Source organism: Herpailurus yagouaroundi, unplaced genomic scaffold (genome assembly GCF_014898765.1).
Source record: "Herpailurus yagouaroundi ecotype Mexico unplaced genomic scaffold, PumYag 387, whole genome shotgun sequence".
In the NCBI taxonomy this organism is placed as follows: Eukaryota; Metazoa; Chordata; class Mammalia; order Carnivora; family Felidae; genus Herpailurus; species Herpailurus yagouaroundi.
In genome coordinates, this window is record NW_024412604.1 from 595,479 (window position 1) to 618,945 (window position 23,467).

At 43.1% G+C, this 23,467-nt stretch overlaps 1 protein-coding gene across 1 annotated transcript in view; it reads right to left on the bottom strand.

Moving 5' to 3' along the window:
* Positions 1-3,270: 3,270 nt before the first annotated feature.
* TXNRD3 (thioredoxin reductase 3) overlaps positions 3,271-23,467 on the bottom strand; it is a 53,617-nt gene continuing 33,420 nt past the window's right edge. The window contains exons 14-16 of the mRNA XM_040463266.1: positions 6,982-7,077; positions 4,291-4,425; positions 3,271-4,076 (exon numbers count right to left, since the gene is read on the bottom strand). Coding sequence (XP_040319200.1) covers positions 4,014-4,076; positions 4,291-4,425; positions 6,982-7,077 — 294 coding nt within the window. The 3' untranslated portion in view covers positions 3,271-4,013. The remainder of the gene's footprint in view (positions 4,077-4,290; positions 4,426-6,981; positions 7,078-23,467) is intronic.

A 23,467-nucleotide genomic window follows, 5' to 3' on the forward strand; every position in this document is an offset into this window, starting at 1 on the left:
TGAACATGATTTTCCTAGCTAGAGCTTTTGGGACGCTTATCTTTCTTGGTATTCTTTGAGCTTCCTAGATCTGTGGTCTGGTGTCTGTAACTGACTCTGGGAAGTTCTCAGCTATTACTACATCAAACATTTCTTCTGGTCCATTCTTTCTTTTCTTTCTGGTGTTTAAATTACATGTTACATCTTTAGAAACGGTCCCACCATTCTTGGATGGTGTGTGTGTGTGTGTGTGTGTGTGTGTGTGTGTGTGTTCTTATTCCTTTTTTTTCTGTGTTTCAGTTTGGGATGTTTCTATCAGCCTATCTTCAGGTTCACTGATTCCCCCTTTGGTCATGTCCGGTCTCCTGATGATCCCATCAAAGGCATTTCCTCATTTCAGTTAGTGCTTTTGATTTCTAGCATTTCTTTCTGATTCTTAGAGTTTCCATCTCTCTGCTTATATTATTCATCTGTTCTTGCATGTTGTCCACTTTTTCCATTACAGCCCCTAGGATATTCACCATAGTTGCCTTCAAGTCCTGGTGTAATAATTACAACATCTCTGCCATACGAAGCGGTCTCTTCAAGCTTTGTTGTCTTTTAGTATGCCTTGTAATTTTCTTGTTGTTCAAAGCGAGGAATGATGTACTAGGTAGAAAGGACTGAGGTAAAAAGGCCTTTAGTGTAAAGCTTTAGGTTTACAAGACTTGAATTTGTGAGTTTATAGTTTTCATCAAATTTATAAAGTTCCTCTCCAAGTATTGTTCTGCCTTTTGCTTCCTTTCCCTTTCCTGGACTCTAATTATATATGTTAAACCACTTGGTATTGTTCTAGAGTTCACGGAGTCGTCTTCTATTATTTTCCAGTCTTTTTTCTGTCCTTCAGTTTGGATAGTTTCTATCATTAGGTCTTTGAGTCGTTAATGTTTTTCTTCCATGGAATCTATCTGCTGTTGATCCTATCCAATGAAATATTCTGTTCTGGTGTTGTGAGGAAACAATGCAGAGGGTCTATTTTACTCACTTCTTACTTATCTCTGTAGCCAGGGCAGTGATCTCTGGCCAACCCCTGAAAACTAACTTCCTGGATATTTGCATAGTTACTAGTTAATGACGTTATGATATATGCCTGAAGCAGTGGCTCAAGATGAACCAGGCTACTTATAGCCTGACATGAAGATTTCCAATATGCACTTGACGCCTGACTTGGGGTCTGCACCATGACTGTGCTATGTGACTAGTCCACTTTAAGAACTCTAAATTCCAGGGGCGCCTGGGTGGCTCAGTTGGTTAAGCATTCGACTTTGGCTCAGGTCATGACCTTGCGGTTCAGGGGTTTGAGCCTCGCATCAGGTTCTGTGCTGACAGCTCGGAGCCTGGAGCGTGCTTGGGATTCTGTGGCTCCCTCTCTTTCTCTGTCCCTCCCCTGCTTTTCTTTCTAAGATAAATAAAACATTAAAAAAATTTTTTTAACCTAGTTCTTTCCAGCTTACTCTCCCGCTAACCCCTCTCTCAAGTCACAAAACCTCCATACTCCACTTACCATCATACTATATGGACTTTAAGGTCTCTAGGTTCATAGTGTTAGTTCCACAGCTGAAATCTTCTCACCCGGTACCGGTCTTCTGAAATTTGTTGAGGCTAGCACAGGAAAATTTCATAAATATTCAACGTGTGCTTGAAAGGAGTAAGTTTTTGTGTTGAATGTGATCTCCTTCCTAAATTCATTAAACCGAGCTTGTTAATTGTATTATTCGAATCTACATTTTTACGGACTTTCCTGGTGTTTGATCTAATTACTGAGGAATATTAAAATCTCCACTATGACAGAAGATGTCGATGTTTCCTTGCAAATCTGTATGCATGTGCATGTTACTAGGTGCATACAAGTTTTACCTTCCAGGTAAACCTGTCACCATTATCTATGACCCACCTTTCCCCCAGGAAAGGAGATTACAGGAAAGAGATGAAGGGGGGCCGGGGAGGATGGGGGGGGGGGCAATTACAGACAGGTTTACATCTAAGCCCAATCTTCTCCGTGCAAAGGAAAGAAAACTAGCCTTCCCAGTGGTCTGTTACTTGGACAGTGGTTAAAATTCTTTGGGTGAACTATTTACTTTTTCCTAAGAACACAGCCAAGCCCCCTTGCTGCTTCTGTGCGACACAGTATGTTTTTCGCTCACCCTCCCACTGTGGGCAAAAGCCCACCAGGGTCTCAGCTTTGCCCGAAGTTCCCTGTTCAAAACTTCACCTGGCCTTTGAGGGTTTTTGTACCACGTTCAGTGAAAAGCAGAACCCACTCCCACGCTTCCTGGTTTCACTTCACCTGGGGTCCTGCAAACCCTTAGCTGGTGCTCGGCAACACAGTAACGAAACACCTATCTAGAATTTCCATTGACCCCATCCAAAGCATCACCCAAAGCCACTCCGGATTGCTGCAAATCTCTGACATCCTATTTATCCCTCATGGCTCAGTTCAAATCCAGCTGCTTTCATTAAACTCTGATCAATCAACAACCCCCCCACCCGCACTTCCAATGGAAATTAATAGCATCTTCCCCCTTTTTACTGCTATTCCCACCTCAGTTACAGCAACGACGACGCCCTGCCTTACTTTACAGGCAGTTATATTTATATCTTTCTCTCCCTAATAAAAAAAAAAAAAGCAACTCACCGACCAGATCCTCTGTCAGGTCACTGGGTCCCTGTCCTCACTCCAGCCCTCTCTACTCCCTGCCTCCAGAGAGGCATCTACACATGGTGTTGCCCATCTTAAATTTTTTCTTTTAAATTTTTAACAAATGTTTATTTATTTTTGAGAGAGAGACAGACAGAGACAGAGCATGAGCGGGGGAGGGGCAGAGAGAGAGGGAGACACGGAATCTGAAGCAGGCTCCAGGCTCTGAGCTGTCAGCACAGAGTGCGACGCAGGGCTCGAATTCAAAAGCAACGAGATCATGACCTAGGCTGAAGTCGGATGCTTAACCGACTGAGCCACCCAGGCGCCCCTTAAAATTTTTATTTTAAAACATATGCACAACTGTCCAATCCTGTGACAGTGGGCTCATGGCGGACGTCCTGTTCAAGAGAGCACTGCCTGCATCCCCTGTGTTGGGCTACTCTGTGATGTGCTCCCCAAGAAAACAACAGATTTTCCACAAGGGCCTTGGATAGGCCCCCACTTCAAGGGCCTTTTAGACGCCACCAGGTGTGCAGATTCAAATGCAGTCTCCTACCACCAAACTCACTTACTGCATTTGATCATAATTAGACACGGACTGAATCCTTTTCAACAGTTTCAAATTAGCTATATTTCACATAATCCAGTATTGAAAACTTTTTAATATTACTCTTAAGATCAAGGTGGAGAAGAAATTAGAGCATGCCTCTGACAGGAGATGCTAATAAGTGAGGACTCCAAGGCTGTTGCCACCGAGAACCAGGACAGGGCGAAGCACAAGGCAGGGGTCTGACGGTGGGTAAAGTGTAGGTAAGACTGAAACCTACATAGCGGGCACGAGTTTCTACTAATGCACCCAGGCCCCGCAGCCAGCTCCTCGAAGGCATTTCCAGGACACCCCCCATCAGCCATCACGCGGAATCCCAGGCCCACGTACTGAAGGCTCGCTATGTTGTAGTCCATTTCGTAACTCAGAAGATACTTTCACGGGAACCACGAAGCCAGGGGATAAAACCGGCAGCCACCTGGAAAAGCTAACTTGGATCCGTTGTGCGCTTGCAAGGTCCCTCAGAGGGAAACTCGATTCTGATGTGGAAGACCATCGGCCTTAGCTCACCTCACATCGGGCTCCGAGCTAAGACGTCAAGGAGGCAGCCTACCTGCCTCTCCCAGCCAGCCGAGGCCGCGGAGCACACGCCCGCTGCTGTCTGGTCTCCTCATCTTTCCCATCTCTGTGCTGGTCCCACGCAAGAGAGCAGGTGCATCAGCACGGACTCACTGTACGGGAGGGCATTCTTATCTGTGACAGGAATGGGGATGGGACAAGGAAAACCGAACAGCAGCGGGGCTAGCCTCAGCAGCCTTTCTGAGTGATGTCCAGTCCCGACGACTTGGTGATTTCCAAAGTCGTAAACACCTGTTCGAAAGGAAGAATGCCAAACACATTTATATTTAGCCATCGATGTTTCAGTATTGCTTTTAAGAAAGCACATGTTGAATAGTACATCGACGTGAACCTTTAAAATATGCAAAGCAGTTACTAATACAAAATCTTTCTGACAATGTGCTTCATAGTAGTTTTTCAAATGACACCAGTTGAAATCAATAAACACACAAACCTATCTCCGTACCTCACCACATGTGGGATGAATTCCAATGGTGTCATCGAGTAGCTGTTTTGTGAGCCCACATTTCATTGCAGCCGCAAATCCTTGGGTGACCTCACCAGCATTTGGTCCAAGAACATGGAATCCTATCACCCGATACTTTAATATGCAAGCATAAGAAAGAGAAGCCCTGTAGGTTAATGGTCTGAACAGGAATCTATTTATTGCAAGTTCACAGTTAACATTTACAGCATCTACTACAGAAAAAGAACTCTAATGCTGAACTGAGCAGAGAACATTATCATGAAACTGAACCACTGTAAGAATCTGTTAAATGAGCCAGTAAATGCACATCCAGAGTTAATTTGCACTCAAATTTACTAGAACAAGCAATTTACCCACTGCATGAAGGAGTTCATTAGTATGATGTAAATTTCCAAATTATGCTGAGATAGTGCTAAACAGCAACATAACAAATCTGAATTAAAGTCCAATGCTAGAATAATTCTAAGACAGCAGGTTACCCCGCTCCTAACATAACTAAGCGGAGATCAAGGAGTGGCCAGCACAGGGCTTTGCCCAGTCCTGAGTGTAGGGAGGGGCATGAGCAGACCCACCAAGACAGGAAGCAAGATTCAAACTGTCCTTTGGCCGATGTTTTTTTCATCAGACTCTTCTCTTTGATAGTGACCGTGAACAACAGATAAGGAGAGAGAAGGCAGAAGGGTCTCTGCCCACCTACATCCGGAGAAAGTGCAAAGAGCATGCGATCTCCTGCACATCTACTGGTGGATGGTCACAGAAGGCGGCGTTTTTCAGGGGGCAGGCCGTCAGAGGCCACGGGAGTGGGGGTGAGGAGTGGACTTCCCAGGGCCCCACGGAACTGGGGATCTCTGAGATGGTGCATTGCACAGCAAAGTGGGGAAGGGGGAGCAGCCCAGAGTGACGAGAGACGTCTGACGGAAATCTCCACTTATAAATGAAACTGAAGACAGGTCTGTGAAAGGGAAAACCTTGTTTACAATTTTCACCATATAGCCACAGTAAGGGAGCAAGTACGAGGGCCATATTCTAGAAACAGCAATTTGGGAAGGAGTAAAAGGAGGGGCAGGGGACAGAGCAGAAGGCATCCAAAGAGGGGTCGACAGACCTTGAAATTCTGCCCCAGGTCCAGCAGTCAGAAACCACAGGTGGCTCCTGGCTTCAGCAGGGGCTCTACCAACGTGACCCCAATCCCACTCACGTAGGCAGCAGTGGCGCGTGCAGACCATCTCTGCCTGCTCCCTTGGGAAAGGCCACCCACCGCTGGCAGGACAGTAAGCTCCGTCACTCACGTCCAGAGTCACAACAAGCACCACACAACTACCACCGCCCCCGGGCGCACGGCAGTGAATGTGCCACAGCCCTGGGGCGTTTCTGGAGAGTTCTGACCAGCATCCCCCTCACCGCCCTGCACGCCTCTGCAAGGACCAAGGGACTCAGTTCTGGAGCTCTGGCTGACTTCACCTCAGGCACTGGGGCACATGCGAACTGGCCACGAGCCTGTGACACCTGTTTTCTGTTATGCTGAGAACCAGATGGATCCAGACACATGGACTTAAACAAGAAGATGATGGTTACTTTGTAAACTTCGTACAAACATCGCTTGTTGCTGTTCCTATTTATCTAATTTTGTTTTCTCTCCAAGATTATAAATTCTTTTTTTTTTTTCAACGTTTATTTATTTTTGGGACAGAGAGAGACAGAGCATGAACGGGGGAGGGGCAGAGAGAGAGGGAGATACAGAATCGGAAACAGGCTCCAGGCTCTGAGCCATCAGCCCAGGGCCTGACGCGGGGCTCGAACTCAGGGACCGCGAGATCGTGAACTGGCTGAAGTCGGACGCTTAACTGACTGCGTCACCCAGGCGCCCCTCCAAGATTATAAATTCTTAAAAAGGGAGAGACCAAGTCCTACTGCCTTCTGCACTCAGCCTTCTTTATTTACAAGTCATAAATAAACTGCTTTCAGTTATCAATTCTAACTCATCTGTGTTAACAGGGAAGAAACTCCAACGGCCGGCTCTCCACCTGACAGATTCTTCTTTAATGAAAGCCTTCATTAGGAATCAGTTAATTGACTAGTTTTCAGGGGCGCCTGGGTGGCTCAGTCAGTTAAGTGTCTGACTTTGGCTCAGGTCATGATCTCGGTCACGGTTCATGAGTTCGAGCCCCGCGTCGGACTCTGTGCTGACGGCTCAGAGCCTGGAGCCTGCTTCGGATTCTGTGTCTCCCTCTCTCTCTGCTCCACCCCCTCTCAAGCTCTGTCTCTCAAAAATAAATACACATTAAAAAAAATTTTTTTTTTAATTACCTAGTTTTCACTTCATGCAAGCATTGCTTTCTAAATGCTTCTGATACACATCCAGCTTATAAACTGCACATAAACACACACATCCTACATTTTATTCGTTGATGACCAAAACTTTCATAGATCCTCTGGTTCTACACTGCCAAATTAGACAGCGCTGGAAAGAGACAACTTTCAGTGATTTTGTTTTTCTGAAGGTATTAGTGAGCCACTTGTTCAGCCTCTACAAATACATCAACGGGGTAACCGTTTGAAGGATTTCTGCCTTGCCCTGAGAGCCATCTTTAAAGACGATTCAAACCCAATCCTAGACTAAAAGCTACAGTTTAAAATGACGGCTTTTTAGCCTCCAAGCGTATTACGTACATTGTCGAATTTATTGCAAATTATCTTTGCGTAGCAAGTGTTGTTGTCCCTGCCAGCCACTGTCCACTCGAGAGGCCAGAAGAAGGTATGATACACCTGCAAGACATGGGAGACAGAGGCCAAGGTTAGTGTCTGTGAAAGCCACTCCCTGATACGTTCTTCAATGACATAAAGACGGTAACGTCTGTAGCAGCTTTCAGAAAGTTCAAGGTTCACTTTGCAACAACGCGGATGGAACTAGATGGTATTATGCTAAACGAAATTAGTCGGAGAAAGACAAGTCTCATATGACTTCACTCATATGAGGACTTTAAGATAAAAAAACAGATGAACATAAGGGAAGGGAAGCAAAAATAATATAAGAACAGAGAGGGAGACAAAACACAAGAGACTCTTAAATATAGAGAACAAACTGAGGGTTGCTGGAGGGGTGGTGGGAGGGGGGATGGGCTAAATGGGTAAGGGGCATTAAGGAGGACACTTGTTGGGATGGGCACTGGGTGTTATACATAGGGGATGAATCACTGGACTCTACTCCCGAAATCATTATTGCTCTATATGCTAACTTGGATATAAATTAAAAATAAATAAATAATAATTAAAAAAAAAAGTAATTGCAAGTTTGATGATCTCAACTTTGTGTCTGATGGGAGCACCTGGGCCACAGCTCCTAAAATACCAACTACACAAGTGTGTGGCCTCTTCTCCCCCCCCCCCCCTCACCCCCACCTTGGCTCAGCTGTTAGTCCAGAAAAATCTCCTAATTAACTAAACTGAATTTTCAAACATTGATAGCATGCTACTCTCCAGGGCAATGCAGCAGGCCCTGGTCACCTGAGAAGGTAAATAAAGACTTCGATTCTGCTTCAGTGAATTTACAGCCTGCCTACAAGGTTCACAGTGACCCCAAGTGTAGGAAAAACAGAAGAAATGAAATCGTCCCAGCCGCTCAAGGATATTCAGAACACAACCTCTGCTCCTTGAGAGCCATCACTCCAAGCACTCTGCGTGCACCTCTAAGGTTCCCCCATCTGGCTCGGTCAGCGAGGAACCAGGACGAGGACCACATGCCCTGCTCTCACGGGGGCTACGTCTCCCCAGCCTGCTCCTTCTAATCGCTCCATACAGAAGGCGATGGATTATCATCAGCTGTCAGGATAAGAAATGTATTCCCAAGTAAAATCCACAATGGAAGGATTTAAGTACGGATTCTTTGTCCTTTAATAGGATGACGTATTTTATATTTTGAATAAAGTCTTTAGTGTTTTTATAAAAATGATATAAGGTTATCATAATAATGCAGTGCAGAAAGTCACTAAGTGAGAAAAAACAAAACAAAACAAATCCATCTCCCAGAAATAACTATTTTAAATGCTAGGGAAGTATCAACTGTTGGTGCACAGGTAATAATGATGAAATTTTTATTTGAAAGATACAGAACATAGTTACTTGTAATAAAAAACGTTAAAAAAAAAAGGGGGGGGCGCCTGGGTGGCACAGTCGGTTAAGCATCCGACTTCAGCCAGGTCAGGATCTCGCGGTCTGTGAGTTCGAGCCCCGCGTCAGGCTCTGGGCTGATGGCTCAGAGCCTGGAGCCTGTTTCCGATTCTGTGTCTCCCTCTCTCTCTGCCCCTCCCCCGTTCATGCTCTGTCTCTCTCTGTCCCAAAAATAAATAAACGTTGAAAAAAAAAAAAAACAAAAAACGTTAGATTTGGGGGGCCTGGGTGGCTCAGTCGGTTAAGCATCCGACTTCGGCTCAGGTCATGATCTCACGGTTTGTGTATTCGAGCCCCGTGTCAGGCTCTGTGTCTGAGAGCTCGGAGCCTGGAGCCTGCTTCGGATTCTGTGTCTCCCCCTCTCTCTGCCCCTCCCCTGCTCATGCTCTGTGTCTCTCTGTCTCTCTGTAATAAATAAACGTTAAAAATAAGATAAATAAAAAACGTTAGATTTAACTTGTATCTAACAGAAGAAAAAAACCTCTCCTACACATTTTATGTATTTATTTAAAATTTTTTTTAACGTTTATTTTATTTTTGAGAGAGAGACAGATAGAACACGAGCAGGGGAGGGGCACAGAGAGAGGGAGACACAGAATCCCAAGCAGACTCCAGGCTCCGAGCTGTCAGACACAGAGCCCGACGTGGGGCTCGAACTCACAAACCGTGAGATCGTGACCTGAGCCGAAGTCAGACGTCCGACCGACTGAGCCACCCAGGCGCCCCATTTTATTATTTTTTTAATGTTTATTTATTTTGAGAGAGAGCATGTGTGCATGCAAGAATGTGAGGGGGAGGGGCAGAGAGAGTGAGAGATTAAGAGCGAGAGAGAGAGAGAGAGAGAGAAGGGAGAGAATCCCAAGCAGGCTCTGCGCCATCAGCACAGAGCCTGACGCTGGGCTTGATCTCATGAACTGTGAGAGCATGGCCTGAGCCAAAATCAAGAGGAAATCAAGTGTCTGATGCTCAACCGAGCCACCTAGGCACCCCTCCCGCGTATTCTATCACAAACTTTTCAATCTCTGTGGCTATCTGGAAGAGAAGATAAATGTTTCATAACCTCAAGATAGTAGTTCCTAAAATACAGGCTGAGAAGAGAGACGATGAAAACTCTGGGGTTTTAAACAAGATTTGCCCAACTGCACGCTTGTTTCTGATTCGTCCTATGCCGCCCGCTGTAGGGATTACGGGGGTGTGCACTGACACGTCCCACTGCCCTCTCGTTCTTTCTCGGGTCTTTGCTCCGTTTTTTTCCTTTTGGTACTTGGAAGGTTTTTATTTTATTTAAGTCTTTGGTCCTCCTGGTTCAAAGCGGGTGTGAAGTATGGATCTAACTTTACTTTTCTCCTGAATGGCCATCCACTTATTCCAACACCCTTAAATAATTTAAGATAAAACACCACCTTTACCATGCATGAATTCTTCTAAGCATCCAAATCAATTTCTGGGTTTCATATTCTGTTCCGCTCATCTTTCCGTCCATCTGTATGTCACTATGGCATGATTTTAATTACTGTGCTGTATGATCAAGTTTAATATCCAGTAGGCTCATCTCCCTGCTCCTCTCCTTATTCAGAATCTGTTACTGCTTTTCCCTTTTAAGTTTTACTTTTTTATCAAATTATGCACAGTTATTAGGCATGATTAAAAAAATTTTTTTTAATGTTTATTTATTTTTGAAGGGGAGAGAGACAGAGCATGAGCAGGGGAGGGGCAGAGAGCAAGGGAGACACAGAATCTGAAGCTGCCTCCAGGCTCTGAACTGTCAGCATAGAGCCCGATTCGGGGCTCGAACTCATTAGCTGTGAGATCATGACCTGAGCTGAAACCAAGAGTCGGACGCATAACCAACTGAGCCGCCCAGGCGCCCCGGGCATGATTTCTGACACACTCTCTCTGCCCCCATGCCCAAATCGATCGATCAGAGGCAACCACTCCCACTTCTTTTACTTCTTTTATTTTCCTCCTTGTTTCCAAATAAAACGCTTCTGTTGCTATCCCTCGAGTTTTCTATTTTAGGCTTTATTTACTGACTTGCCTCTACTGAAGAGGAGGACTTCACTCCCTTTCTTCCCCAGCCCCTACCACTCACTGGACATCCTTCCTGTCCCACCCTCCACCCTCCCTCCTCCCAATTACAGTTATATTCGCAGCTAGATCAGTATCGTACTTCCTTTACTAGGTAAAGCTGTTCACGGACAACTGGATATTCACATGCAGAAGAATGAAGTTGGATCCCTACTGTGCATCATACGCAAAAATTAACTCAAAACGGATCAAAGATCTAGGTGTAAAAGCTAAAAGTTTTTATAAAACTCTTAGAAGAAAACAAAAGTATAAATCTTCATGACTTTGGATTGGGCAATAGTTTATTCAATGTGGTATCAAAGACAAACAAAACGAGATGAACTGGATTTCATCAAAATGAAAGACTTTTGAGCTTTAAATAATTTTTTTAATGTTTATTTATTTTTGAGAGAGAGAGAGAGAGAGAGAGAGAGAGAGAGAGACAGAGCATGAGTGGGGATAGGGCTGAGACAGAGGGAGGGGCAGAGAGAGAGGCAGACACAGAATCCAAAGCAGGCTCCAGACTCAGTTGTCAGCACAGAGCCCGACACGGCGCTCGAACCCATGAACCATGAGACCATGACCTGAACTGAAGATGGACACTTAACCAACTGACCACCTAGGTGCCCCAAAGACTTTTGAGCTTTAAAGGAAACTATCAAGAGAGTCAAAAGATAACGCTTAGAATGGGTGAGAGTTTTTATAAATCATCTCTCTGGAACGAGACCTGTATGTAGAACATACAAACAACTCTTAGAACTCAACAATAAAAAGACAACCCAATTTTTAAAAGGGCAAAGGATCTGGGCACGTAGGTGGCTCAGTCGGTTAAGCGTCCAACTGCAGCTCAGGTCATGATCTCTTGGTTCATGGATTTGAGCCCCACATTGGGCTCTGTGCTGACAGCTCGGAGCCTGGAGCCTGCTTCACATTTTCTATCTCCTTCTCTCTCTGCCCCTGCCCCACTTGTGCTCTGTCTCTATCAAAAATAAATGTAAATAAATAAGATAGATGATAGATAGATAGATAGATAGATAGATAAAAGGGCAAAGGATCTAAATAGACATTTGTCCAAAAAAAAAGATACACAAATAGCCATTAAGGCCATAACATGATTCCCAATATCAACAGTCTCAGGGAAATGCAAATGGAAACCAAAAAGAGACACCACTAGATTGATGTATTAGTTTCCCAGTGCTGCTCTCACCAATTACCACACACTTGGTGGCTTAAAACAAAAGGTGTTTATATTCTTACAGTTCTGAAGGCCAGAAATCTGAAATCAAGGTATCAGTGGGGCCAGGCTCCTTGCAAAGGTTCCAAAAGGAGAATTCCTTGACTCTTTCAGCTTCTGACGTCTCCAGGTGTTTCTTGGCTTCGGCTGCTTAATTCCAACCTCTGCTTCTGTTTTCACTTGGCCTTCTCTTCTGTCTTATAGGGACACTTGTCCTTGGGTATGGGGCCCACCCGGAAAATCCAGGATGATCTCACCTCAGGATTCTTCACTTAATTCCACCTGCAAAGACCCTTTTTCCAAATAAGGTCACCTGCACAGCTTCCAGGGGAATGGGCTGTAGACATATCTTTTTGGGAGTCACCATTCAACCCACTGCAGAGAGCTATCATCAAAAAAGACAGACCATAACAAACGTTGGTGAACCTGTGGAGAAACTGGAACCCTCACACGTGGGTGCTGAGAATGTAAAATTGTGCAGCCACCTTGGAAAACAGTCTGCCAGTTCCTCAAAACATACGGTTAACCTGTGACTCAGTAATTCTACTCTTAGGTATATACTCAGGAGAACGGGCAACATTATGTCCACACAAGAACGTGTGCAGGAATGCTCATGGCGGCTCTCTCAGCCAAAGGGGGTAACATCCACATGCCTGTCGACTGGTGAATGGATAAATAAAATGTGGTATTATCCGTATATAATGGATTGTTGTTCAGCCAGGACAAGAGATGAAGCACGGATACATGACACAGCAAGGATGAACTTTGGAAACTAGCGGGTGCTAAGAAAAAGAAGCCAGCCACAGAAAACCACATACTGAATGATTTCACTTCCAGGAAATGCCCACAAGAAGCAAATCTAGAGACTGAAAGGAGATTAATGGTTGCCTCAAGCCACTGGTAAGGGGACGGAGGAAAACAGGGAGCAATTGCCAATGGGTACAGGACTTCTCTTCGGGATGATAAAAATGTTCTAAAATTGACTGTGGTAATGGTGACCCAACTCTGAAGTCTAAAATCCATTAAACTGCACACTTTAAGTGGTTGATTATATGGTACAGGACTTACATCTCAGTAAAGGTATTTAAAAAAATTAAGTATTCACATCTGAGTCACATGGTAAACCTATGGTTATTTTACTCTCATGAACTTTTAATTGTCCATGGAATTAAAGAGTATCTTGTTTTGCCATAGACTTGATATTCCTTGGACCAACCCTATTTTATCCCAAATCTTTTTTTTTAATTTTTTAAGCTTTATTTATTTTTGAGAGAGTGTGTGTGTGAGTGTGGGAGGAACAGAGAGAGGAGGGAGGAACACAGAGAGGGAGTCATAGAATCCAAAGCGGGCTCCAGGCTCTGAGCTGTCAGCCCAGAGCCCTACGCAGGGCTCGAACCCATGAACCGCGAGATCATGACCTGAGCCGAATTTGGACGCTTAACCGACTGAGCCACCCAGGCGCCCCTACTGCAATGGTTTTTAAACTTCCCTTTTGGATAGCTCATCGCAGGTACACAGCAATACAATCGATTTTTCTGTGTTTTCATGCCCTGCAACTTTGCTAAATTAAATTCATTTAGTTCTGTTATGGGCGGAAATTAAGTCACACCCTCAAAACAAAGCTGTACTTTGAAATCCTAACTCCTAATGCTCCAGAATGTAACCACATTTGGATAGGGTCTTTAAAGAGGTAAAGTGAGGTCATTAGGGTGGCCCTAATCCAGTATAACTATGTCCTTACAAGAACAGGAAATTAGGACACAGACACTCAGAGGGAAGATGATGTGAACACACCGGGAAAAGACAGCCATGTACAAACCAAGGAGGGGGGCCTGGAATATTCTTCCCTCATGGCTCACAGAGAAAACCAACTCTGTGGACACCTCGGTGTCAGATTTCTAGCCTCCAGAACCAAGAAAATAAAAATTGGTCTTTCACATATAGCCTTTATCATGTTAATGAAACTCCTAATTCCTACTTTGTTGTTTTTTTTATCATGAGTGTTAAATTTTGTCAAGTGCTTTTTTTTTCATCAAGATGATCGTGTTTTCTCTTCTTTCTATTAGTAGGGTACTGACTGACTTTCCACATGTTAAACCATTCTTGCATTCTTTTTTAAAAATTTTAAAAAGTGTTTATTCACTTTGAGAGAGAGAGAGAGAGAGAGCGCGCGCACAGGCATGAGCAGGAGAGGGGCAGAGCAAGAGGGAGACAGAGAATCCCAAGCAGGCTCCGCACTGTCAGCGCAGAATCCAATGCAGGGCTCAAACCCATGAACCACCAGATCACAACCTGAGCCAAAACCAAGAATCAGGCACTTAACCAACTGAGCCACCCAGGGACCCCAAACCATCCTTGCCTTCTGGGAATAAATACTACCTAGTTTTGACACAGTCCTTTTAATATGCTGTTTAATTTGATTTGCTAGAATTTTGAGGATTTTTGCATTAATATTCATAAAGAATTTATCTGTACTTAAAAATTTTTTTAACATTTATTTATTTTGAGAGAGAAAAAGAGAGAGAGAGAGAGACAGCATGAATGAGGGAAGGGGCAGACAGAGAGAGGAGATAGAGAATCCCAAGCAGACTCCAGGCTGCCACATAGAACCTGATGAGGGGCTCAAACTCATGAACTGTGTGATCACGACCTGAGCTAAAATCAAGAGATGGACATTTAACTGACTGAGCCACCCAGGCATCCCTTATCTATGCTTTTTTGTAGTGGAAATGCCCATGGTGGAAGGGTAGTGCTGGCCTCATGTAAAGTTAGAAAATTATTCTTCTTTAAATGTTTGGTAGAATTCACCAGCAAAGCAATCTGGTTCTGGGATTTTGTTTGTTGAGAGGTTTTTTGATTCGCCATTGATCCGTCACCTTCCTAGTTGCTTTCTTTTTCCTCATGACTTAGCTTTTCCTGTTTATACAGTGTGTCTAGTAAATGGAACAGTTTCTCTAGGTATCCAATTTGCTGGTATAAAATTGTTCACAGTATTCTTCTATAATTAAAAAGGATAATTTCTGTAAAGTAAGAATATTCTCACTTTCATTTATGATTTCAGATATTCAAGTCTTCTTTTTTCCTAGCCAATCTACTAAGTTTGTCATTTCTGTTGACCTTTTTTCATAGTTTTCCTTCTGTTACTGACTTTTAGTTTCATTACTGCGATGAGAAGAGACACTTCGTACGACTCTAATCTTACAATTTATTAAGACTTGTCTTCTGCTCTAACATCTGCTTTATCCTGGAGAAGTTTCATTTGCACTTGAGAAGAATGTGTATTCTGCTGTTGTTGGATGGGGTGTCCTAACGTATGTTAGGTCTCATTGGTTTATAGGTGTTCAAGTACCCACTTCCTTCCCCTGTCTGGTTGTCTGGTCCATTATTGAAGAAAGGGTATTTTAAAGTCTCCAGCTATTACTGTAGAAATATCTATTTATCTTTCTGACAATTTGTCTTCATATATTTTTGGGCTGTATGTGTTTATACCTGTTACATATTTTAGCTGTATTAAATTTTTAAAAATGTTTTAATGTTTATTTCTGAGAGAGAGAATGAAAGAGAGTGTGAGTGCAGGAGGGTCAGAAGAGAGAGGGAGACACATTATACCACAGGCTCCAGGCTCTGAGCTGTCAGCACAGAGCCTGATGTGGGGCTCAAACTCACAAACCCTGAGATCATGACCTGAGCCAAAGTCGGGACGCTTAACTGACTGAGCTACCCAGGAGCCCCACTGTATTGAATTTAAAAAGTTTTCTTTTAATATTTATTTATTTTTGAGAGAGAGAGCATGAGTGGGGGAGGGACAGAAAGAGGGAGGGACAGAAAGAGGGAGACACAGAATCTGAAACAGGCTCCCGGCTCTGAGCTGTCAGCACAGAGCCTGATGCAGGGCTCGAACTCAGGAACAGTGAAATCATGACCTAGGCTGAAGTCAGATGCTTAACCAACTGAGCCACCCAAGCGCCCCTACTGTATTGAGTTTTTAAATCAATATATAAATCCTTTCTCTACTGTAAACTTTTTCTTTTTTCTAATGTTTTATTTTAGTTTTGAGGGAGAGAGACAGAGTGTGAATGGGGGAGGGACAGAGAGCGAGGGAGACACAGAATGTGAAGCAGGCTCCAGGCTCTGAGCTGTTAGCACAGAGCCCCACACAGGGCTCGAACCCACGAACTCTGAGATCATGACCTGAGTCGAAGTCTGATGCTTAACTGACTGAGCTACCCACTGCCCCTCAATTGTAACCTTTTTAATTTAAATTATATTTTGTCTGATAATAATAATAAAGCTCACTTTTTGTTATTATTTGCATAGAATATCTTTTTCTATCCTTAACTTTCAATCTATATCTTTATATCTACAGAAAGTCTCTTTAAACAACATATAGAGATCCTATTTTTTTAATGTTTCATTTTTTTTTGAGAGAGAGAGAGAGAGAGAGAGAGAGAGAAAGTGGGGGAGGGGCAGAGAGAGGGGGGGATAGAGGACCCAAAGCTAGCTCTGAGCTTTCAGCCATGAAACTGATGTGGGGCTCAAACTCCAGAACTGTGAGATCATGACTTGAGCTGATGTCAGACGCTCAACCCACTGAGCCGATGTCAGACGCTCAACCCACTGAGCCACCCAGACACCCCTAGATCCTATTTTTTAAGGCAAATCTGACAAACTGTCTTTTTTTTTTTTTAATTTTTTTATTCAACGTTTATTTATTTTTGGGACAGAGAGAGACAGAGCATGAACGGGGGAGGGGCAGAGAGAGAGGGAGACACAGAATCGGAAACAGGCTCCAGGCTCTGAGCCATCAGGCCAGAGCCTGACGCGGGGCTCGAACTCACGGACCGCGAGATCGTGACCTGGCTGAAGTCGGACGCTTAACCGACTGCACCACCCAGGCGCCCCGACAAACTGTCTTTTAATAGCACACCTTCATCCATTTAATTTTAACATGATTACTGATAAAGGGGAATTTATTTTTGTGTATATCTGCTGTAGGTCTTATATGGTTTTCACTCCTTTCACTCCTTAATTCCTCTACTCCTGCCTTTTTTGTACTTAGTTTATTTTTTGTAGTGCACCATTTTGACTGCCTTATTCTTTCCTTTTTGGTATATTTAAAGTTATTATCATAGTAGTTACCTTGGGAATTACAATTAACACCTGAAATTTATAATAATCTTGTTGGAATAATACCTACTTAGTTGCAATAGTATGCAAACATTCTGCTTCTATATACCTCCATCCCCCCCGCCTTTTATATTCTTACTGTCACAGGACACATTTTATACAATGCATGCTCATTAACTTGGATTTATAATTATGTTTGCTACATTTTCCTTTTAAATCACACAGCCAAAAGAGAGAAGTTACAAACCAAACCAAAAGTGCAGTAACACAGCTTATGCACCTAAGAAGTTATCTTCGCTAGTGTTCTTTGACTTTTCCGATAGCTTCTAGTGTCCTTTCATTTCTGTCTGAAGGAGTCTTTATAGCATTTCTTTAGGGCAGGTCTCCTAATAAATTTACTCAGTTTTTATTTTTCTCGAAATATCCTAATATCCTTCATTTCTGGGGGCACCTGGGTGGCTCAGTCAGTGAAGCGCCTGACTCTTGATTTCAGCTCAGGTCATGATCTCATGGTTTGGGAGTTCAAGCCCTGCATCGTGCTCTGCTCTGATGTTGCAGAGCCTGCTGTGGATCCTGTCTCCCTCTCTCTCTCTGCCCTTCCCCTGCTTGCACTATCTCTCTCTCTCTCTCAAAATAAATAACTTAATTAAAAATATATATATATCCTGGGGCGCCCGGGTGGCTCAGTCGGCTAAGCGTCCGACTTCGGCTCAGGTCATGATCTCGCGGTTTGTGAGTTCGAGCCCCACGTCAGGCTCTGGGCTGACAGCTCAGAGCCTGGAGTCTGCTTCGGATTCTGTGTCTCCCTCTCTCTCTGCCCCTCCCCTGCTCAGGCTCTCTCTCAAAAATAAATAAACGTAAGAAAAAAAAAATTATAAAAAAATATATATCCTTCATTTCTGAAGGACAGATTTGCCAGATACAGAAGTCTTGGATGATAGTTTTCTTTCTGGACTTTAACTATTTCGCCCCAGTGTCTTCCAGCCTCTGTTGTTATGAAAAATCAGCCGTTTACCCTGTGAAAGACCTTTTCATATGATGAGTTGCTTCCCTCTGGCTGCTTTTAAAACTCGCTCTTTTTCTTAGGGTTTGAACAATTTGATTGTAGCTGTCAGCATGGATCTCTGAGATTACCCTGCTTGGTTGTGTAGGTTGACTATTTCATCAAATCTGGGAAGTTTTGCCCATTACTTCCTCAAATATTTCTTCTGCCTCTTATTCTCTCCTGTCTCCTACTGGGACTCTTTTAAGGCATAGGCTAGCATGCTTCAAGCCGTCCCACTCGTCTCTTGGGATTTCTTCATTTTTCTCCATTCCTTTTTCTTTCTGCTGTGCAGACTGTAATTTCAATGGTCTTATTTTCAAGTTCATTGATGCTTTCTTCTGCATACTTACATATATGCTGCTGAACCCTTCGAGCGAGTATTTCAATTCAGTTATTGTACTTTTCAGCCCCAGGATTTCTTCTTGGTTCTTTTTCATAATTTCTATCTCTGGAATGATATTTTGTTCAGACACTGTTCTCCTGATTTCCTTTAGTTATTTGTCCACAGTTTCCTTTAGCTCACTGAATATATTTAATATTGATTTAATAGTCAATTTAATGTCTTTGACTAATAATTTGAAAGTCTGGGCTTCTTCTGGAACAGTTTCTGTCAAACTCTTTTTTCCTTTTCTGGTTTTTTTTTTTTTTTTTTTTTTTTTTGGTAGGTTGTTACTAGTTAAACTGTGTCCTCCCAAAATTCGTAAGTTGAAGTCCTAGCCCAGGGTATCTTAGAATGTGATCAAATAGGGTCAATGTATGTGTAATTAGTTAAGATGATGTCATTCTAGAGTAGGGTGGTTCCCATAATCCACTGTGACTGGTGTCCTTGTAAAAAAGGAAAGTTTTAGATAATCTCACACACAAATGGGAATCCCAAGGAAAGGTAAGATCTACAAGCCAAGGAATGACGAAGACTGCCAGCAAAACACCAAAACTAGGAAAGAGGGATGGAACGGATTCTCCCTCACAGAAATCAAACGGAAACAACCCTGTCAACACCTTGATGGTGGACTTCTAACCTCTAGAACTGTGAGTCAATAGAATTTTGTGGTTTAAACCCCAATTTGTGGTACTTTGTTATGGTAGTCCTGGCAAACGAATATATGCTGTGTTTTTTCCCTTAAGCCTGGACATTCTGAGTATTAGAATATGGCACCTGGAAATTATATATTTCCACACCTCAGAGATGGCTAGGGTTTCTTGCTTGTTGAGGGCTAGAGTTATCCACATATGACTTTTCCAAACTGTTTTTGCATACTATATGTTCATTGTTGTGGTTTCCGTTCCATTGTCTCGGAGGTCAGCCAGGGACCTGATAAAGATGTCCTTAAATGTCTGACTCCCAAAAGAGGGGGGGAGGGGAGAAGGGAGTATTCTCTCTTGAAGTCCCACTACAGCAGGGAAGCCACTTCAGCTTGTGGAGGTTGGTGCCGAACCCTCAGCCATCAGAAGCAAGGATCAGCAGTCAAAACACCGCCCCAATTTCTGGAGGACAAGGTCCTTACTGCCCACTCCGGCACCAGCCAGCTGCACCAGGCACAGAGGCCACCAACCCAGCAGCTACCCACCATGGTGCTGGCTCTGTGGGATGTCAGCCATTAGGAAAACACAGAAACCCACCACAGATCCCTAGCCTCGTCCTCAAGTTCTCCTCTGGGCACTGAAAGTACACAACTAGGCTCGAGGGTTCCAAAAGAATTGCTTCAACCATTTCCCACCAGTTCAGATGTTGTCTCAGTGAAGGGATGGATTCCCAGAGCTTCCCTGCTTCGCCATTTTCCATAACATCACTGCTGTCCATCCATCTTTATCGTTGGGTAGTAGTCCCTGGTATGGATGTACCGCCTTTTGTCTAACCATTCATCTGCTGAAGAATATTTGTTTTTTTCCCAAATTGGAGCTATTATGAATAAAGCTGCTACAAAATTCACGTATACATGTTAAGACTGCATTCCTTTGGGATAAATGCCCATCCAATTGGGTTTTTTAAATTTCTGCTATCATCCCTTGCATTTACAACAGGTGTCTGTTGGTTCTCTTAATGTTACTTCTGAAAGATGTCCTAGTCTCTGTTCATGAGTGTAATACATCATTCCTGTGCATAGGTATAGTCTGTTTCTTGTAAGTTTGATAACCTTTGATTGCTCATATTAAATGCTGGGAATTAAAAAGATGTTTGACTTTGGGGGTGATAGAACTGTGTTTTATCTTGATTCTAATGACGGTTTCAACTGTTTGAACTCATAGAACTGTACACACACACAATAAATCTTCATTTTTCTTTAAGTAAATTATGCCTCAATTAAAGATATTTTTCAAAGTTTGAAAGCTTTGAGCTCATGTTTACAGCAAACTGAATCTGAACTTTACTGTCCAATTATCTAACAGGTAAGTTTATTTGGGGACCTTTATTCAGTATCTTCAGGTCATTCTCAATGGGCTTGTCAGAGTCCCCCGAGAAATCAGACTCTACCAAGCTCTGGCCAGAGCAGGGTGACTGCTGGTTGCCAGGGTTCCGGGAGCTCAGTGGGAGGAACTGTCTTGGGATTCAGTATGTATTTGCTCACTTCAGGACTGTGCTGGGATAACGCCCACATCTTCATTCGATCCCAGTGCCCCCAGTCAAGAGGATTGGGTTTTATCTATCTCCAGAAAATAACCATCCAGGTATTTACCAGTGTGTGGAAAGTGCTCTGTAGAGTGTCAGGGAGGTGAGAGCCTCACTCTTTCTTAAATGGGCTTTCTGATGATGTCAGTTGGCCCCTCCAAGTCCCTCCCAGAAGTACATGGCATTCCTAATTTTCGAGGCTTGATGACTCTGATGAGAAGTGAAGTTGTTTCTTGACTTTCCCAATACCTGTTTATAACCTTTTTTTTTTTTTTTACCACTCATCTATCTCCTTTTCCCCCCAAAATCTCATTGCTGTTTTTCTCCTTTACTACCCCCCTATCCTTGAGAGATTATTTTTAAAGGCAGACCCCTTTCCCTCCACATCACTCTATTGTCTTTGGCACTGAATGTCCTTATAAAAAAGCCTGGGGCCAGGTTGGTTCATTGGCCTTGTGAAGGACTAGCTTACCTAGAACATGTTTGTGTCAATCGTGCTACATCAGTTTCTCCTAGAAAATGGTATGTCATTTCAATCTTCAAATTCAGTCATTCTTTAATATTAGGATGCTTTCTTCTGTCACATTTCCGAATACCACTTCTGGACCACTTGTCGGATTTGCCACTGCAAGGTGTGAATTATATTTATGTTGGCTCATCCTTGTTTATGCATATCTATCATCTGTATCTCAACCCTTCCTATGTGATGAACTTTATTCTCAGTCATCTGCTTCTTTTGGTTCCAAGGTATTTGGTAGCTCAGCGATAGAGTGGCTTTGATGGTCAACATGACCTTAACAGTCAGTACAGATCTTACTCCCCTGCTCCCTCGTTCCACATAACACGTATTCAGTAGGAAGAGAGTGGGCTGTTTCACCCAGGAGAAACCCCGATATCTCTTTCTTTCTCATTTCTATCTCTTCTCCTAAGTGACAGTATCAGGAATGGAATCACTGCACTGGGGGAAAAACATAGTTTCTTTTTATCTGTCTTCTTTAGGTAATAATTTCCCTAGTGTTGGCAGGGGTGCTTAGCCTCACCTTTTCCATATCATGGTAATAAGCAAGGGGAACTAGAAGCCTACAGATTGTGCCATAAATATGGTGAGTTTTTAGAACAAACCGTAGACCAGTGTGACCGGACCATTATAAGCAGGACAGACAGCAACGTGAATGGCCTGATTACATGATGCCTCTTCTTACAAACAGTGAGGAGTTCAGATAGTATTTTCTGAACACCGGGAAATCATCAAAAAGCCTTACGCTGGGAAAGGGCATAACTGATTTATATATATATATTTTTTTAAATATTTATTTATTTTTGAGATAGAGACAGATGATGAACAGGGGAGGGTCAGAGAGAAAGGGAGACACAGAATCTGAAACAGACTCCAGGCTCTGAGCTGTCAGCACAGAGCCCGACGAGGGGCTCGAACTCACGGACCGCGAGATCATGACCCGAGCCGAAGTCGGATGCTTAACCGACTGAGCCACCCAGGTGCCCCTGATCTATATATTTTTTTTAAATTTTTTTTAACGTCTATTTATTTCTGAGACAGAGAGAGACAGAGCATGAATGGGGGAGGGTCAGAGAGAGGGAGACACAGAATCTGAAACAGGCTCCAGGCTCTGAGCCGTCAGCACAGAGCCTGACGCGGGGCTTGAACTCACGGACCGCGAGATCATGACCCGAGCCAAAGTCAGCCGCTTAACCGACTGAGCCACCCAGGCGCCCCTTTGATCTATATTTTTAAAAGCTCTTCTGGTTGATGTGTGATGACCAGGTTGGTGTGGACTAAGAGTGAGCTGAACACAGGGAGAACAGGAGATGATGGTGGACTGACATAGGCTGGGGAGGGCACGGATGAAAAGAAGCAGGAACACACAACACATACTCTAGGAGCAAAACTGACAGCACTTCCTGGTGAACTATTGATGGTGACCAACAAGGAAGCCTTAAGGATGGCTCTCAGGTACATCAGCATGTAGAGGGAGTCTTCCCTGGGAACCAAGGATTTTAATAGACTCCCAAAGGAATTCATATTGAAACAGGTTAAAACCTTGGTTCTAGACACTTGAAAATTTTGTATTTTACCAGAGAGCAGCACATCAACACAGCCATATTTTGGCCTCTTCAGGAATTACTTTTTTAATATACTGTGCTGTGGCATTATGCCATGGTATTGCGTTTCTGGCTCTAATAAGAAACAGCTCTATAAAACCCATAATTATATTTATGAAGGGGATACTTTCAGGTGATTGTTCACCGTATCTCAAAGCCCGTTTTGTGAAAACTTGAGAAATCTCCCTCAATTCTCCCTCCCCCAGTCAGGTGGCAGGAAACGCAGAGGTAGATTTTTAGGTTAATTCTAAAGCAAGTCTATGGGACTTCATGGCATGAATTCTGCAAACTAACAAATTCGAGGGTTCTTTTTTATATTAAATATAATTTCTAACATTCCTTTTTCTTCTAACACCATCCTATTCTTTTTTCTTCCCACCTCGATATCCTCACTTTGAAAAAAATATTATCTATGTGTTTTTGAGAGGCTTCCCCAAGTCTCTTCACACAGGAATTTAAAAAAAATAATAGACCAAATTTCTGATTAGTGAATTTAAAAAATAATAAATAAATAAATAAATAAATAAATAAATAAGAAAGAAAGAAAGAAAAGAAAAGAAAAGGTTAGTTGATCTGCAGTGACCTTAGGAAAAAGGTCCTGACATAATCCCAGAAACCCAGGGAACTCTTTTCCTATAAAGACATTCCTCTGTCTGGCATATAGCCTTCTATGTTCTTCCTCTCATGTGCCTGTCTTTCTATCTTAATTTCTCATTAACTTCAAATGTTTTTTTTTTTAATTTTGTTTTTTCAACGTTTATTTTATTTTTGGGACAGAGAGAGACAG